Source organism: Leucoraja erinacea, chromosome 29 (genome assembly GCF_028641065.1).
Source record: "Leucoraja erinacea ecotype New England chromosome 29, Leri_hhj_1, whole genome shotgun sequence".
NCBI classification, from domain to species: Eukaryota; Metazoa; Chordata; class Chondrichthyes; order Rajiformes; family Rajidae; genus Leucoraja; species Leucoraja erinaceus.
In genome coordinates, this window is record NC_073405.1 from 16107266 (window position 1) to 16127096 (window position 19831).

Sequence of the window (19831 nt, forward strand, 5' to 3'; positions counted from 1 at the left end):
GCCCCCAATCGCAGTGCCTTCTCAACAGGGTATAAAAGTGTTAACTGCACCCTATCAAACTGTCAATCGGTCTGTGAATCCTCTCACATACCACCAAGAGCAGAGAAGGACAGGTCACAGTGGTGCAGTGGTAGAGCTGCTACCTTACAGCGCCAGAGACCCGGGTTCGATCCTGACTACGGGTGCTGTCTGCTCGGAGTTTTTACATTCTCCCTGTGGGGTTGGGTTTACGCCGGGTGCTCCGGTTTCCTCCCACATCCCTAAGGAGTACGGGTTTGTAGGTTAATTGGCTTCTTTAAATTGTAAATTGTCACTAGTTTGTGTGTAGGATAGTGTTAGTGTACAGGCATGGCTGGTCGGCACAGACTCGTTGGGCTGAAGGGCATGTTTCTGTGCAGTATCTCTAAACTAAACTAATCAAAACCAAATGTTGTTATAGTAGGGTAAATATAGGGCCTGTTTCTGTGCTGTATCTCTAAACTAAAATAAAAGGCAGGGAGATCGACCCATTGTGCTTTAATAAGACTTATCATTCAACAGCAAGGAACAAGCTTATGGCTGAATTCCCCAAGTGTAATGATTCTTGAAGAAACATTTTTGCTAGATAAAGGAGATCACCATGTGTTCAATAAGAAAGCAACAGCAAGCATTGTTTTCTAATTTATCTTGTTCTTCTATCGACAGCAAATGGAATTATTTCAATAGCAATGTAGGAAATGTTGTGGCGTGTGGGAAGTGGTCCAGAGGCCCCCCTGAGGAAAAGCGGTTCCCAGCAGGCGACCCTCTCCTGCTGTCAGTGCAAATGAAATGGGATATTTCAAACTCGCCCCCTCTCCAACTAAATCAGATGTCGAGAGCAATTTGAGAAACCCGCTAGTGAGGATCTATTGGATTCCCACAAGCAGATATGTTTGGACGTAATGCTGATTTGTTCCATGTGAGTTCAGTTCAGTTGACAAGTCCAGTTTAGTTTATTGTCACGTGTACCGAGGTAAAGTAAAAAGCTTTAACCAGTCAGCAGAAAGACAATACGTGATTACAATATGTTATTCACAGTGTACAGAAACATGAAAAGGGAATAACATTTAGTGCAAGATAAAGCCAGTAAAGTGCAATCAAAGGTAGTCCCAGGGTCACCAATGAGGTAGATAGTAGTTCAGGACGTCTCTCCAGTTGTGATAGGATGGTTCTGTTGCCTCATAATAGCTGGGAAGAAACTGTCCCTGAATCTGGAGGTAGCGTTTTCACATTCATAATACCCTGTGCCTGATTGTAGATGGGAGAAGAGTGAGCGGCCAGAATCCTGGCTGCTTCTCGAAAAAGACATAAAAACAATGTGTAGGTTAATTGGCTTCGATAAAAATTGCAAAAATGGCCCTAACGTGACCCTAACGTAATGGGGATCGCTGGTCAGCATGGACTTGGGCCGAAGGGCCTGTTTTCACGCTGTGTCTCTAAACTAAACTAAACTAAATGAACCAAATGAGTAATTTGCCCGTTACCTCTGGATAGTCTCTTCCAACTGTTTCGTTTTGACGTTGTCCTCCAGGAACTGTTTGTTGATCCCCTGGTCCTCTTCTGCTGCCGAAGAAGGCGTGCCCTCCAGGAGCCATCGTTCTCGCAGAGACTTAGACTGCGTGAGGAAAAGAAATGGGAGTCAGCTAAAGTGACAGAACTCAGTGGTCTGGGTGTTCTGGGCTCTCCCATCAATGTTGATGGTCAAAAGGGTTTTAATCGCAATACATACTCGTGACCGTACCTCTGTTACATGGTTAGATCACAGGTCATTTCAATGGGTGATTTCCCACTTATCAACTTATCTACACAGAAGGGTCCTGCTTACTGCTTTCTGCATCTCCCTCACATCCATTCCTTGCTGGTTTACCCTGCCCACAATGAGCTGGGGCTACCATCAATTGACGTGCACTAGTCACCACGTTTGGGTCCTATATGAAACTCTGTATTTCTCACTGATTTCACTTGTCCCTGACCTACGTACCGAAACAGGACCGTGCATATTTTCAATATCCTGTTCAAACCAGAGCTGGCCAACAAAATGCTTCAGTGGAGTCATTTCAAATTGTGCCTTGCATTTGTGTCATGTGAATGCTCAAAACCTGACCTCGGTCTGTAAATCAGCTCAAACCTCACAGTTGTGGTGTTGGTTTGCTAAAATAATAACATCTGGTCCATATTACTGATGCTAAACTGTGAGTTACAAAAACCTCAAACTAGCCATCTGTTGGCACTCTGCCCATTTGTCAGACTCTAAACAAGCATGAAGGCTTCTGATGAGATGGGCCATGCACACGCATTCCTCACCAACAATATGGTCCTTGCTGAATTAGCACACTCTGCATTCATGGGCTGATACGATAAGATACAATATCACTTTATTGATCCCAGGTGGGAAATTGGTCTGCCAACAGTCATAAATAAACACCAAGATACATGAAACATGAAATGAAAGTGACGAGTGGAAAGTCCAGGATTGGGGATGTGCGAAGATTGGGAAAGGGGGGTGGGGGGGGGGGGGGGGGGGGGGGGGGGGGGTGCAGTGTCAGTCTACCCCATGACAAAAGGGGGAGGAGTTGTACCGTCTGATAACCACAGGGAAAAAGGACCTAATACTAAGGTTACAGTTATTTTAGTCTTCCTTTCCAAATGTTACCAAACTGAATTTGTTCAGGTTACCAAGACTACCTGGAGCCTAATTGGTAATTTTTAAGTGATACTTCAAAGCTGTCACAAAATAGGCAAGATGCTTTGCCAATACTTGGACATTAATTCTTCTCACATTCCTCAGCAGGCCAGAGGGTCATTGCTTGCCCACATCCCATATACTTCCACTGCAGCTTCTACCTGAAGTTTGGCTCTCATCTCAGTATAAATCTACCGCTTTGCAAATCTGCTCAGTAATAGGCTTCTTCCCATAGTTGATTTAGTAAAATTGTGGTCCTCTCATTGAGCCCATCCTTTGCTACATAGACGCAGAAGATCGGGTGGGCCTGTAGGAAGAAACTGCCCCTGCTCACCCCCCGAAGACCAGATACCCCGGAGAGGAGAGAGCTGGTAGGATACGAGTAGCAAAGCTAGTGGGAGTGTGAACCGCAGTCTTGAACTGCAGGATTGCGCCCCCAAGGGCGGCCGAGAAAGGCACCCCTGGGGTATAAAGGTGGACAGGCGAGGAGAGGGACGTTGATTCCCTGGATGATTGCACGAAGGAGGCAGCTGGAGACCCACAGCATTTGGATCAGGCTCCGCTCATCTGACCTAGAGAATGGACTAGAGTTTGGAATGGTGCCCAAACGTGGCGTCTCTTGCATGCAGTCTCAGAATATTCTTGCACGTTTTGCTAATCGGGTATTGTGCTTAGATATGGCAATACTTTACTGAACTGTATGAAAAAAAAAGTTTCACTGTGCGTTTACACATGTGACAAAAAGCACCACTGACCACTGACCCATTAGATCCAGTGGCAACCCTTTATTGGATGTGGTCTATCAGTCAGCAACAAAATTCTGGCAATAGGGGGCCAGCACTTCTTCCCGAACCTTTCCCATTCATGCACGAGTGCCGGTTACACCAGCAGGGGAGCCCCAGACATGTGAAGAAATGTAATTCAGCCAGGATTGATGAGCACATCAAATGGAAGTCACTATGAAATTTCCAGTGAATGGAGCTACAACTGAGGTTGGGTTACTGTGTTACCAGCTTGAAGCAGCTGGAACAGCTGTGACTCTGTACTGATCTGAGAATGATAGCTGATCCCAAATGGTTCAGAATATTTGCATATTAGTTCAAAAGACCCTTGAATAACAAATAATTTATAAATAACAATCAGACAGGCAAGACATCATAATCCAATATCACCATTCACATGCTGAGTGAGTATAATATAACTGAATTTATGCAAATGGTTATTGCTCTGTAATAACATCCTGGATATGATGCTATCATTGTGTTAAGAGTTCCATATTGATGTGTGTTTTGTTGCCAAACATCAAAGTGAAATTACCACCACGATTATTATGGAGTTTGGGAGAAGTCATTCAGAATTGTAAATTGAAATCACACCATTTTCAAAGAGTCAGCAGAGTCGAGAGACCGCGACCACAAGTACCGAGAGGTTGATTAAATAACATAGAAACACAGAGAATAGGTGCCAAAAATAAAACCAGAAAATGCTGTAAGCACTAGGCAGTTCAGGCAAGACATGTGGAGGGAGATACAGGGTTCATGTTTTGGGTTGCTGGCCTTCAGTCAAAGCTGGGAACATTTTGAAAACCAGCATGTTTAAATTAGTAGAGATGGGGGAAGCAGACAAAGTGAGTGTCTCATAGGATGGAGACCAAGATTGGTTTTGTTTGTTTAGGAGAGTGCATTGGCAGCTTGATAATGGCAGCTAATCTGTCGAGATGTATACACAAACTCGTGGGGCAATGTCTCATCAACTGTATGGGCAGCTTCAGCACTCTGGGTGCAACAAGGAATTCACCGATTTCAGATAACCAGCCTTTCCAGTTTGTGTCGGACCTGGCTAATTCCAATGCAGGTACAGGGTATTCTACATCTGCTAGGGACTGGGATTTTAGGTCTATAATGGTGGGGTCATCAGATTGACCAACAGTTCAGTTTTTTTCTCTGTAGATGCTGTCTGTCCTGCTGTCTCTTCCGAGACAGCAGGACAGACAGCATCTACAGAGAAAAAAACTGAACGTTTTTTTAGTTTTGCTTCAGATTTCCCACATTTGCACCTGTTTGTTCACAGCCAGCTTTGACAGTGACCACTGATACTGAAATTGGAGAATTTGATACTGATTCCAGAAGTCTGCGTTAGTTAGATTGGCATCATGGTTGGTGCAGACATGGTGGGCCGAAGAGCCCACCATGTTCTATGCCACCAAATATGAAAGGAAACTCCTTGCCCAGTGCAGGCATCTCGCGAGTGGCCATAGAAACCTGGGGCTCCTTAAACAGCAACATCAGATAATCTCAGAGCAGGGTACCTGGGCAGTCATAGTCAGAGAATCACCGGGCACGCGAACAGGCTCTTTGCCCCATTGAGCCAATGTTAAGCATGAAGATTGAGGGGGGATTTTATAGAAACTTACAAAATTCTTAAGGCCTTGGACAGGCTAGATGCAGGAAGATTGTTCCCGATGTTGGGGAAATCCAGAACAAGGGGTCACAGTTTAAGGATAAGGGGGAAATCTTTTAGGACCGAGATGAGAAAAACATTTTTCACACAGAGAGTGGTGAATCTCTGGAATTCTCTGCCACAGAAGGTAGTTCAGTTCATTGGCTATATTTAAGAGGGAGATAGATGTGGCCCTTATGGCTAAAGGAATCAGGGGGTATGGAGAGAAGGCAGGTACAGAATACTGAGTTGGATGATCAGCCATGATCATATTGAATGATGGTGCAGGCTCGAAGGGCCGAATGGCCTACTCCTGCACCTATTTTCTATGTTTCTATGTTTCTATGTAACCATCCACGTTAGCTTCTCCCTGAATATTCCACTCATCTACACACAATGGGCAACATACATAGAAACGTAGAAAACCGGTGCAGAAGTAGACCAATTGGCCCTTCGAGCCTGCACTACCATTCAATATGATCATGGCTGATCATCCTAATTCAGTACCCCATTCCTGCTTTCTCCCCGTATCCCTTGATTCCATTAGCCCGAAGAACTAAATCTAACTCTCTCTTGAAAACATCCTGTGAATTGGCCTCCACTGTCTTCTGTGGCAGAGAATTCCACAGATTCACAACTCTCTGGGTGAAAACTTTTTTCCTCATCTCAGTCCTAAATGGCCTACCTCTTATTCTTAAACTGTGACCCCTAGTTCTGGACTCCCCCAACATCTGGAACATTTTTCCTGCATCTAGCCTGCCCAATCCCTTAAGAATTGTATCCAGTGGATTGGCCAGGTCCTTCTCTTCGACTTAGATCATGGGATCTTCTGAGGAAGCAGTTGGCAGATCCAATGCTACAGCACCTTACATAAACATTACTATAGATCACCCATTTTAAAGAAATAACGCTGGATTTTGACAAGGGCATCAGTTATTTAGCTCAATTGATCTTAATGGTGTTTATATTCCATAGTCTGACTATTTCCTCACCTGCCGATACATTTCAGTTCGATAGTACACAACAGCCATTAACCTCAAAATGCATTAGCGTCCAGACTTTGAATGGAATTATCAACAAAGAGACATTGAGTCCAACCCAGAAGTGCAGAGAAGCCTCTTGGCATATACTGTATGTACTCTTAATGATCTAATATGGCAGTGAAGGGGTGTTGTCCATAGGACACTTCCTAACTGCAGTGTAAGCATAAGCACTCGAGCCAGTGACTAGGGGACGGTCTGTGAGGCTCGGTTCTGCAGCTTTCCTGACTGGCCCCAAGGGATCACTCCTTAGTTCAGCTGACGAGAAACACCTGCCAGCGAGCAAACATTTGGTTATTGGCAGCCACAAGGGAAAGTTCACAACTGTAGTCTCAGCTTCCCGCTCCTCTGTCTCCATTCCAAGATTCCCTTCAATTGTTTTTGGCTGCGGACACCACGCGCCTGTTTTGATTTAAAATGACTTTAAAGGCACAATGTTGCCATGAAAAATAAAACAGTCCTTGAGCTAGAACAACATTCGTGCAAATCTAAAATTCCAATTAGTGTGCTGTTAAACGCTGGATTGTTGCAAACCAAAGTGACTTTGCGCACATTTCTAGGCGCTCAGCAATCAAAATGTCTCCTCCTTTTCCTGCTGTGATTTTTGATTCCTCTAGCAATCTCTGCGATATAAATTTCTATTAACGACTTTAACGATAGCCCAATGGTCAAATTTGATCTTCAGTGAGATTTTCAACGTTACTTTTGAAGAATCTATCAAATGGAATTAGCCTAGACGGGCATCTTGGTCAGAATGGACCAGTTGGGGTGAAGACCCTGTGACCGTGCTGTATGTCTGGCCTGAGAAGCAACTGTTGCTATTTCCTCCCAAAACAACCAGGTTTCACTTAACCATCTTTCCCCCGAAACCTGCAACTTAATGGTCCAACAAGCAAACTGCATTCTCCATTCTCATTGAAATCTCTGATCTCCTGTGACCTCGAATGCATATCGTATGTGTTTCCGGACTGCTTTGACTCTGGAGATATGATTATTCACTGTTGCCTGGGATCGGGACCATTCCAGGCTGCTACCAGTCTCTTAACACATCTCACAGTTTGGTGCTCACTGCTGCTTTAAGGAGGCCACCCAAATGCCACATTCAATGAGAGGAAATGCCACCTGTGTTTCCTTCAGCCCACATGAGCAGCCATGGGTATTTACCAGCTTTCAGAGACTGCCCTCGTTTTGTATTGTCCTTTAAATCGGTCTCCTTGTCTACTTCCATAGGGGTATCTCAGCGGCACCCTTTTGCTCAGAATGTGCTCCTGGCCAGAGTTTGTCTACGATCCTTGGCAACAGTCTCCCATTCCCCTCTCATCAGCATCCATTTGTGCAACAGCAACACACCCCATAGCTGGAAGAGTGCTACCTAATCTGATATGTCATCTTTCGAACTTCCTGCAAGGATTGCACCTGGTGGGTGACATGTGGGGAATTGCGATAACTCGCAACACGTGGATTAGGAAGGTTGCATTGAAGCAACAATGTCAGTTTCAGCGGCTGTTACAGAATGAAACGTAACAGTTTTGTTACAAGAAGCTCGCCATTGAAATTCCTGTTCTTTATTTAACTTTCAAGATGTAAATGTGACTGAAAATGCTGTTTAACTATATCTAAAAGGTGGGGTGTACATTTATTAAATTGCTGCATTTACATGGTGTTGCCTCATGAGACTTCGAGTCCCCAACAGCCAATGAAGTGCATTATAATCATAGTCTCTCTAGCAGTGCAAGAAATGCAACTGTGAATTTGCGTACTATAGTATTTTACAAACAGCTTTGTGATACAGGACACACGATTTGTACCATGGAACCAGTGTGGTACCTTTAATGGGCTCTCTCCTCACTGCCGAACCACAGACCTGAGATCACTGAGGATTGTTTCCATGACCCCAACCCTTCCACTTCTCATCTACAAAAGTCTCTGCTGTGTCAACATCTGAAAACACAGAGCCTGACTCCGTGGGTTTCACTTCTGTTTTTAATGTCAGAAGTGAACTGTTAAAATCGAGCAGAAAAGGCGTTAACTGTTATGAGAAAGTTAGCAAATATCTATTATCAGTAAAATGCTTGTGTTGCTGGCTCCAGCTCTACCTCCCCACCTGCTCTATGAGCTCCTACACTGCTCGTCCAGAACCCAGTGGTGGATGAGCAGACATTCACCCCAGCTCTGGGAAGTGAAAGTCAATTCTTCAGTTGTTTGTCATGGACTCCACCTCCCAGGCAGTGACTCAGTTTTTCTCACTGGAAGCTGTCGGACAACGAAATGGACGTTACATGTTTACCATCCCGTGATGCTGACAGGGCTCCATTGCTGCACCATCAACAAATCCACCAGTTTCTCCCAGGAACATGATGAGACTCCGGTTCAGCATTGTCGCTGCCATTGAAACATGCATACACTCTTGGCCAACTTGTTCCAACACCCTCCCGGCCTGCCTCAACTGCAACTTACCTGGTAGAGCTGCTGATTCACAGCACCAGAGACCTATGTTCGATCCTGATCTTAAGTACTATCTGTGTGGAGTTTGCGCATTCTCCCCGATGCCGCATGTGTTTCCTCCAGATGCTCTGGTTTCTCCCCACATCCCAAAGATGTGCCATTCGTAGGTTAGAAAAAAAAGACACAAAGTCGCGACCCAGAAAGGTCACCTATCCATGTTCCCCCAGGGATGCTGCCTGACCCGCTGAGTTAATTTAGTACTTTGTGTCTCGTTTTGTACAGCAGCATCTGCAGTTCTTTATTTCTACATATGGGTTTGTAAGTTAGTTGGCCTCTGTAAATTTCCACTAATTGGGAGTGCATGCGGAAGTGAGATAACATGGAATGAGTGTGAATGGGTGATGGATGGTGGGCGTGGACTCGTTGGGATGAAGGGCCCGTTTCCATGTTGTATCTTCCAATCAATCGATCAATCAATCAATCAATAAACCATCTCATCCTGTGGCCAACCCTGCATCAAATCTCCACTCTTGCTAACCAGCATCTGGCAATGATTCGATGTTATTATTTTCAAGACCTTCTTCATCTGTGAGTATAAAAACAGCGCGGGGCTTGCTTCTACAGAGGCCCGGGGAGCCGTTGGTGCGAGGAGGAGTTACCTGGAGCTGTGAGTATAAAAACAGCGCGGGGCTTGCTTCTACAGAGGCCCGGGGAGCCGTTGGTGCGAGGAGGAGTTACCTGGAGCTGTGAGTATAAAACAGCGCGGGGCTTGCTTCTACAGAGGCCCGGGGAGCCGTTGGTGCGAGGAGGAGTTACCTGGAGCTGTGAGTATAAAAACAGCGCGGGGCTTGCTTCTACAGAGGCCCGGGGAGCCGTTGGTGCGAGGAGGAGTTACCTGGAGCTGTGAGTATAAAAACAGCGCGGGGCTTGCTTCTACAGAGGCCCGGGGAGCCGTTGGTGCGAGGAGGAGTTACCTGGAGCTGTGAGTTACCCAAATCTGCAACGTTCCAACTCACTTCCAAAGAAGGATTCTGGTGGAAGCCTCTGATTCGTGGAAGAGGACCAGAGGACGCAGCTGATTGGCTTGTATCCCGGGTAAGGCTTTATTGTATTTGGATAAGGGGGAGAATGAGGACCAGGGCAGTTTACTGTTCTGGATGTCAGATGTGGGAGGTCATGGAGTCTGAGTGCTCTCCAGACGTCCATATCTGCGCCAGGTGCGTCGAGATGGGGCTCCTAAGGGACTGTGTTAGGAACCTGGAATAGCAACTCGATGACCTCTGTCTGCTCAGGGAGAGCGAGGAGGTCATAGAAAGGAGTTACAGGGAGGTGGTCACTCCAAGACCACGGGAGACAGAAAACTGGGTCACAGTTAGGAAGGGCAATGGGCAGAGGCAGGGACTGGTGAGTACCCCGGTGGCTGTACACCTTGAAAATAAGTACTCATGTTTGAGTAAGGGTGGGGGAGACAGACTCCCTGGGGGCAGCGACAGCGGCCGGGCCTCTGGCACAAAGACCGGTCCTGTTGCTCAGAAGGGTAAGGAAAAGAAGAGGAGGGCAATTGTAATAGGGGACTCTATAGTCAGGGGGTCGGATAGGCGATTCTGTGGACGCAGACAGGAGACACGGATGGTAGTTTGCCTCCCTGGTGCCAGGGTCAGGGATGTGTCTGAACATGTCCAAGAAATCCTGAAATGCGAGGGAGAGGAGCCTGAGGTTGTGGTACATATAGGTACCAACGACATAGGTAAAAAAAGAGAAGAGGTCCTGAAAGAAGAATTTAGGGAGTTAGGTAGAGAGTTAAGGAGAAGGACCGCAAAGGTAACAATCTCAGGATTACTGCCTGTGCCACGCGACAGTGAGAGTAGGAATGGAGCGAGGTGGAGGATAAATGAGTGGATGAGGGACTAGTGCAGTGGGTATGGATTCAAGTTTCAGGAACATTGGGACCTCTTTTGGGGAAGGTGCGACCTGTACAGAAAGGACGGGTTGCACTTGAACTCGAGGGGGACCAATATCCTGGTGGGGAGATTTGCAAAGGCTACTGGGGAGACTTTAAACTAGTATGGTTGGGGGGAGGGACTCAAATTGGGAAAGCTAGCAGTCAGTGTGTGAGGCAGGAGGCAGAGAATGGTAGCACTCTGACCCAAAATGTAGGGGAGAGAGAAGAAAAAGACAATAAACAGAGAATAAGAGTGGGTGGGTTTCTCAAATGTGTATATTTTAATGCTAGGAGCATTGTAAGAAAGGTGGATGAACTTAGAGCCTGGATTGACACCTGGAAGTATGATGTTGTGGCGATCAGTGAAACATGGTTGCAGGAGGGCTGTGATTGGAAACTAAATATTCCAGGATTTCGTTGCTTCAGGTGTGATAGAATTGTAGGGGCAAGAGTTGGAGGTGTTGCATTGCTAGTCAGGGAAGATATTACAGCAGTGCTTTGGCAGGATAGATTAGAGGGCTCGTCTAGGGAGGCTATTTGGGTGGAACTGAGAAATGGGAAAGGGGTAGCAACACTTATAGGGGTGTATTATAGACCGCCAAATGGGGAGCGAGAATTGGAAGAGCAAACATGTAAGGAGATTGCATATATTAGTAGTAAGCACAAGGTAGTGATTGTGGGAGATTTCAATTTTCCACACATAGACTGGGAAACACATTCTGTAAATGGGCTGGATGGGTCGGAGTTTCTAAAATGTGTGCAGGATAGTTTTTTGCAGCAAAACATAGAAGTACCTACTAGAGAAGGGGCGGTGCTGGACCTCCTGTTAGGAAATGAGACGGGTCAGGTGGCAGAGGTATGCGTTGGGGAACAGTTCGGGACCAGTGATCACAATACCATCAGTTTCAATATAATTATGGAGAGGGTCAGAACTGGACCAAGGGTTGAGATTTTTGATTGGAGAAAGGCTAACTTTGAGGAGATGCAAAACGATTTAAAAGGAGTAAATTGGGACAGTTTGTTTTATGGGAAAGATGTGGATGAGAAATGGAGGACATTTAAAGGTGACATTTTAAGAGTACAGATTCTTTATGTCCCTGTTCGGTTGAAAGGAAAATTGGAAAGAGCCATGGTTTTCGAGGGAAATTGGACACTTGGTTCGGAAAAAGAGAGAGATCTACAATAATTATAGGCAGCATGGAGTAAATGAGGTGCTTGAGGAGTATAAAGAATGTAAAAAGAATCTTAAGAAAGAAATTTGAAAAGCTAAAAGAAGATATGAGGTTGCTTTGGCAAGTAAGGTGAAAGTAAATCCAAAGGGTTTCTACAGCTATATTAATAGCAAAAGGATAACGAGGGATAAAATTGGTCCATTAAAGAGTCAGAGTGGACAGCTATCTGAAGAGCCAAAAGAGATGGGGGAGATATTGAACAATTTATTTTCTTCGGTATTCACCAAGGAGAGGGATATTGAATTATGTGAGGTAACGGAAACAAGTAGAGTACCTATGGAAACTATGAGATTCAAAGAAGAGGAAGTACTGACACTTTTGAGAAATATAAAAGTGGATAAGTCTCCAGGTCCGGACAGGATATTCCCTAGGACATTGAGGGAAGTTAGTGTAGAAATAGCAGGGGCTATGACAGAAATATTTCAAATGTCATTAGAAACGGGAATAGTGCCGGAGGATTGGCGTACTGCGCATGTTGTTCCATTGTTTAAAAAAGGGTCTAAGAGTAAACCTAGCAATTACAGACCTGTTAGTTTGACGTCCAGTGGTGGGCAAATTAATGGAAAGGATACTTAGAGATAATATATATAAGCATCTGGATAAACAGGGTCTGATTAGGAACAGTCAACATGGATTTGTGCCTGGAAGGTCATGTTTGACTAATCTTCTTGAATTTTTTGAAGAGGTTACTCGGGAAATTGATGAGGGTAAAGCAGTGGATGTTGTATATATGGACTTCAGTAAGGCCTTTGACAAGGTTCCTCACGGAAGGTTGGTTAAGAAGGTTCAATTGTTGGGTATTAATGGTGGAGTAGCAAGATGGATTCAACAGTGGCTGAATGGGAGATGCCAGAGAGTAATGGTGGATGGTTGTTTATCAGGTTGGAGGCCAGTGACTAGTGTGGTGCCACAGGGATCTGTGTTGGGTCCACTGTTGTTTGTCATGTACATCAATGATCTGGATAATGGTGTGGTAAATTGGATTAGTAAGTATGCAGATGATGGTAAATGGTAGGGAATTGAAGAATGTAGGTGAACAGAGGGATCTGGGAATAACTGTGCACAGTTCCCTGAAAGTGGAATCTCATGTAGATAGGGTGGTAAAGAAAGCTTTTGGTGTGCTGGCCTTTATAAATCAGAGCATTGAGTATAGAAGTTGCGATGTAATGTTAAAATTGTACAAGGCATTGGTGAGGCCAATTCTGGAGTATGGTGTACAATTTTGGTCGCATAATTATAGGAAGGATGTCAACAAAATAGAGAGAGAGTACAGAGGAGATTTACTAGAATGTTACCTGGGTTTCAGCAACTAAGTTACAGAGAAAGGTTGAACAAGTTAGGGCTTTATTCTCTGGAGCGCAGAAGGTTAAGGGGGGACTTGATAGAGGTCTTTAAAACGATTAGAGGTATAGACAGAGTTGACCTGGATAAGCTTTTCCCACTGAGAGTAGGGAAGATTCAAACAAGGGGACATGACTTGAGAATTAAGGGACAGAAGTTTAGGGGTAACATGAGGGGGAACATCTTTACTCAGAGAGTGGTGGCTGTGTGGAATGAGCTTCCAGTGAAGGTGGTGGAGGCAGGTTCGTTTTTATCATTTAAAAATAAATTGGATAGTTATATGGACGGGAAAGGAATGGAGGGTTATGGTCTGAGCGCAGGTATATGGGACTAGGGGAGAATACGTGTTCAGCACGGACTAGAAGGGTCGAGATGGCCTATTTCCATGCTGTAATTTTTATATGGTTATATGATATCAAGCTAATCATGTCCAAAATCATGAGAGGAATTGATCGGGTAGACGCACAGAGTCTCTTGCTGAGAGAAGAGGAATCAAGAACCAGTGGAGATAGGTTTAAGGTGAGGGGGGGAAAGATTTAATATGAACCTTAGGGGGAACATTTTCACACAAAGCGTAGTGGGTGTATGGAAAAAGCTGCCAAAGGAGGTAGTTGAGCCCAAGGACTATCGCAACATTTAAGAAACATTTAGACATGTACATGGTTAGGACAAGTTTAGAGGGATAAGGAGCAAATGCAGGCAGAAGCGACATGTTGGTCAGTGTGGGGAGAAAGACCTGTTTCCATGCTGGCACCTCCTGCACCCCTTGGTTATGTAACTTTCTTTGGCATGGGTCAGCCATCTTTACATCTTAATATCAAGATATTACGTTTAATTTTGCCTGGTCCATCATGAGTACAGACCTCCCCGCCATTGAACAAATCTACTGCCTCAAGAAGGCAAGTTCAAAGATCCACACCAACCTGGCCACATTCTCTTCTCATTTCTACCATGGGGAAGAAGAAGGTACAGGAACCTGAGAATCAATCCCTCAAGGTTCAAGAACAGTTTCTTCCCATCAACTATCAGGTCCTAGAACAGCCCTGAACAACCCTGACCACAATCCTACCTCAACTACCTCGACCGTACTGAACATCTACGGACTTAGCATTACGATGGTTTCTCTACGGATTTAACTTTGAACATTATCAAGGTTCAAGTTTACTTAGAATAACTGGTATTTTGTTGTATATTAATTTTTGGTGTTGCTCCATAATTAGCCTAGAGAGTATAAATGTTATTGTTCCGGTCCATGTGACAAATAAATACTCTTAGCGCTTGTTTGTGTAATGTTGCTACGTTAGTATCAGGACATCACAGCTGGAAGTTGATCCCCAAGCCACAACCTATCCTGCCTTGAAATACTTGCTCAGCCAGTGAAGCCCACATCCTGTGATTGAGTGATAAAACAAAACAGCCTGTTGTGTTATTTTATAAGGTACTTAAACATAATTCTTGTTGTAAATGTTAGCCCAGAGGAAGACATCCCTATTCTTGGTGTCTTCACGTCCCATGGAGAGAGCAGACAGGGACATTATTGGAAGGATAGCACATGTGACAGCCCAGCACTCCCTCAGCACTGCACTGAACACTAGTAGCGAACCTTCAGTTCCAGGTAAGAGTGCCCACTGATTTCTTTCCCTCCATGGATGCTGCCTGACTTGCTGAGTTACTCCAGCACTTTGTTTTTTTTTAAGATAGACACAAAATGCTGGAGTAACTCAACAGGTCAGGCAGCATCTCTGGAGAAAAGAAATAGGTGACGTTTGGGACGGAGCCCTTCTTCAGACTCAGACATCAGCATTTTGTGTCTATCTTCGGTATAAACTAGCATCTGCAGTTCCTTCCTGCACACTTTGTTGTTTTGCTCAGTATGACAGCATCTGCAGTCTCTTGTGCCTTCACTGACACATATTGGCATCCGTCTCCTCTGTAGGTGCTCAATTTAACCTTTGTGATCCAGAAAAGGAACTGGAATGCAAGCGCCATGCGGACTTGGTTGTAGAACACAGAAACAGGCCATTCGGCCCGCCACATCCATTTTGACCACTTGCATCCTTTACCAACCCCACTGGAACCTGGCCAGTTAAACATCCTGAGGAAATGCTGCCTTTCCATAGATCAGCAGCAGTGCTCTGGGTGGAGAGAATGAGAAGTAATTACATCACCAATTTGGCAAAAGCCAGTGTTCACAGCCATCACTGATTAGTGCCAAGGACCTTCTGCTGAGACTCAGGCCCAGAAATCCCCACCGTGTTTTTACCTCCTGACGGTGCTTTGGTGTTCCCTACGGCAACTTCCCGGATGCTCCGGATCCTCTCCGGCTGTAACTGGAACCACCATCAAAGCCACAAGGGGCTGTCCCACTTGGGCGTAATTTGCGCGTCATTTACGTGACAATCACGTGACACGCACAAGATGCGCGCAAGATGCTCGTACGCAGTGACGCGTGGTCGCGCGCGGCACCACAGGATTTTGGGATGTACAAAATCTTTGCACGCCATCTACGTGACACGCAAATGACGCACAAGTGGGACAGGCCCTATACTGACCCCACCCCACCTTCACAACATGGATGTCCCAGCAAGAGACCTGCCAGCAATCACAAGAGGACAAATAGCACATTGACTTCTTAGAATTATGAAAGGAATTTTGTTTTCTCCCTTGGATCAAGTGAAACAATGCACACAGAGTGTAATTCTGGCCTCCACCTGAAACTGGAACATCTTTTCTCATTTTTTCCTAATTAAACACATTCCAGCTATCGCATCGGGATGTTCTTCGAAGGCCAATGGTTGGAAAATGGATTAAGGAGCAGATGAAAAATAAATCTTGCCTTGAGATGGTTACACCCACTGTCGAGCGATGTGCTGGAAATTAAAAGCACTCTTTGGCAAGCCCTGCTCCCAGAGCCCTGAGCCTCTGCCTGCAACAGTGTTGCTTGGAATTAGTTTAAATTGAAATTAAACGACAAGTATTTATGTAGCGATCTTGATTACAGGAAACATTTCCCAAGACCTTTCGTCAGTCAAAATCCGACAATGGAGCAGATGAGAAAAATCTTGGGAGAAAGGACAGGGAACTTGAGTCCTGTGGAGGGAAGGTTTAGATCTTGAGCACTGTATTTACGAACCTGTTATGCTGCTGCAAGTCAGAATGTTATTGTTGTGTTTCAGTACATTTGGCAATCAAACGTTCTGACTCTTGACAAGGGTTTCAGAAAGGTTTCAATGTAGAAAAGAGAGATGGAGAGCAAGCAGACGGTGGGGATTCCAGGAGTCTCGGCCAAAACAGCTGGGGACATGGTCATTAGCAGTGAAGCAATGGAAAACAAGAGATGTTAAAGAGGCCAGAATTTCAGGGGCTTGGGGGGGAGCAGAGATTGGAAAGAGACCTATAGGAGTGGAAGAGGTGGGGTGGTAAGGGAGGGGAAGGGAAGGGGGGGGGGGGGGGGGGGGATTTGACAATGTTACTGGGACTTTTAAAGGCGAATCGCAGCTAACCTAATTATGGAGCAGCTGGTTGAGAAAGGCGGAAAGGACATCCACTTAGATTGCCTCTTCCATCAATTCTTTCCCAAAGGACCTTCAGTAAATCAGGTATTCTATAAGTGTGGAGACTTGTAACGTGGGGAAGTGATTTGTGTGCAGAAAGCTTCCAGAAACAGCAGTGAGATAAATCGGTATTGGTATCGGTATCAGTATTGGTTTATTATTGTCAACTGTGCTGAAATACAGTACAATGATAAACTTTGCTTTGTGCACCATTCCAAAAGGACCGTAGGAGTACAACAGGTAGTGTAAAAGAGGAAATAAACAGAATGCAGAATATAGCGTTACAGCTGCAGAGAAACTGCACATAAAAAAGAGCAAAGGCCACACGGAGGTAGATTGGAAGATTGGAATACATCCTTAAAATGTGAGAGGTTCATTCAAGAGTCTGAAAAAAGCGGGATAGAAGCTGTTCTTGGATCTGGTGGCATGTGCTTCCAAGCATTTGTAACTTCTGACAGGAGAGGAGAGAGAATGATTGAGGTTTGTCATCATTGATCATGATCAATCAGAAATGTTCTCATCAGTAAAAGTACCATAATTACTGGTATTGATTAAAGGCCTATTGGATAAAGGGCTGACTCTCCTGACTGGCAATGGGATCTTTCATATGTACACATGTACTTCTCATCTGAAAGACACAATCTATGATAGTGTAACACTCGCACTATAATGTACTGAAGTGTCAGCCTGGGTTTCATTGGCAGACATCTGGAGAGCCCCTTGCCTCAGTGACCCATGACTGACACATCAACTCAGACTGGGCCAGGAAAGGGAGAAGACCCTGTGTAAACGAAAACCCTCCATCGGACCATGCTGAGGTTGGCCCTGGGAGAATGCCAGGTGTATTCTATCTCCCGCTCTGAGACCCTGGATGAACACACAATGTCCCTGAAGTTTGAAAGAGGGATCCCGATAGTTGCAGTATTTAGAGACCATTAGGACAAAGACGTAACACACGTTGAAATAAGCACACATTCCATGATCTTACAACCCTCCGGCAGACATTTCCTGTCCCGGAGAGTGTTTTTCCTGTTTCCTGTACTTCAAGTCACACCGTGATTCCTTTCCTTACACATATTTAAAGAATCCAAGTTGCCGCTCAAGTTACAATACAATCCTGCATGTAGCAAAGTTTCCTGACTGCTTTCCTATGTTGGGAAATGTGGATCTCACTGGCAGAGCTGGCATTTAGTACCCATCCCCATCGCTGGCATGGTGGAGTGGTGTGCTGGGCTGATCCAGAGGGAGAGTCAGAATCAGCCATAATGATGAGGATGGAGTCACATTTAGCCACACTGGGTCAGACAGGTTCTGTTCCCTGGGAAACTACGGAGAATGGTGGGTTTTCATCTTTAATGATTATTGTGGACTTACTAAATTGTCCAGCACTCTAAATGCATGCTCCATAACACAGTGCTCAAGTATCACCCATCCCTGTCCCTTACCGCGCTCATGGGAACAAACCAAAGGGCAGTAGGGTATAGTCCTGCACCACAGAAACAGCCCCTCCAGCCCACCATCCATATTGACCATCCTTTACACTCATCCTATGGCAATCATGGTTTTTTATTATCCCCGCATTCCCATGAATCCCTCCCAGAATCAACCAACCTGACACACTAGGGGCCGGTGTTCGAATTAACCTACCAACACACGTGGTCACGACGAGGACGTACAAACTCCACACAGACAGTGCTGGAGGTTAGGATCAAACCCTGGTCGCTGGAGCTGTGAGCCAGTGGCTCTACCAGCTACATCAGTGCTCTATACGGGGAGTAGCAGAGCCCACTTCCCCCAGTGTGGAACCAAGAACAAAAGCAGATCATCTGAGAGCCAGAAGCAAGATCAGGAAACACGCTTTTGCACCCTGCTGAAAATCTGAATCTGGGGACACTTAGACCGTGAAAGACGATGATTTACAGTTGAGCAGAGGAGCTCACAGAGACGGATGGAAGGACATGGAGTTCCTGTGCAGTTCGGCAGCAACCAGACTACACAGTGGCTGCACGGCACAGTTAGGAGACACAAGAGACCACAGATGTTTGAAATCTTGAGCAAAAATGCAAAGTACTAGAGGAACTCAGCGGGCCAGGCAGCATTTATCAAGGGAACTGGACTGATGATGTTGAGACCCAAATCGTCTTCTGGCCATTTCCTTCGCAGATGCTGCCTGGCCCATTAAGTTCCCCCAGCATTTTGTTTTTAACTGACTGGTTAGCTTCCGTTCTGATGTGGCACCGTGATTCATAGTTACCTATCAACCACTCTTGTTTTGTTTAGTTTAGTTTAGAGATACAGCATGATAACAGGTCCTTCGGCCCACTGAGTCGGCGCCGACCAGCGATCCCCGTCCACTAGCACTACAAACCTGTATGAAGAAACTGGAGCACCCAGAGAAAACCCACACGGTCACAGGGAGAACAACCAAACTCAGTATAGACAGCCCCCATAGTCAGGATCGAACCCAAATCTCTGGCGCTGTGCGGCAGCAACTCTATTGCTGCACCACCATGTCAGTATCTGATCCTTTGCTTTATTGATGCATGCGGATCATACTGTGCTCTAACATGTTATAGATGCTGCAAGAGCTAACACTTTTTGCAGAATTTAAGTCTAATTTATGTTTTGTGTGTTGTCTGAGTCTATGTGTCTGTGAAGCTGTTGCAAGGAAGATTTACATTGCACCTTTATCTTCTCCTACTCGAGCACAAGGCAATAAACACAACTTTGTTCTGACCTGGAGCATCTTGGGGTTGAGAATGGTGTATTGTGAAGAGCTAGCTTTTATTCCAACGTGTCCAAAGGAATATTCAACGACAGGAGCCACTGGATACTCCAGATAGACCCGTGAGGTGGCAACCTTGTATGAGGAGCGATTCAGTGGACTGGGCAGGATAAGACGTGACCTCCTTGATATACGCATCATTTCTGATGGTGTTTGTGGAGCTTATGTTTTTTTGGGCTGGGTTAGCATGAACGAAGGGGGAAAAATTGCGGAATAAGGAGTCACGTATTCAGGACTGGGATAAGAAGAAAATGCCTCTAGTCAGAGTGTAGAGAATGATTTGGAATCCTACCCCAGGAGAGTGGTGGTGGCTTTGTCAATGAGTGTAATCACAGTGAAGGTCAATGGATTT

General features: G+C 45.3%; 1 protein-coding gene across 1 annotated transcript in view; it reads right to left on the reverse strand.

Annotated features, from left to right (window-relative positions):
* palm1a (paralemmin 1a) overlaps positions 1 to 19831 on the reverse strand; it is a 133837-nt gene that overhangs the window by 35392 nt on the left and 78614 nt on the right. Inside the window, exon 4 of the mRNA XM_055658752.1 lies at positions 1503 to 1633. Within this exon, the coding sequence (XP_055514727.1) occupies positions 1503 to 1633 (131 nt within the window). The remainder of the gene's footprint in view (positions 1 to 1502; positions 1634 to 19831) is intronic.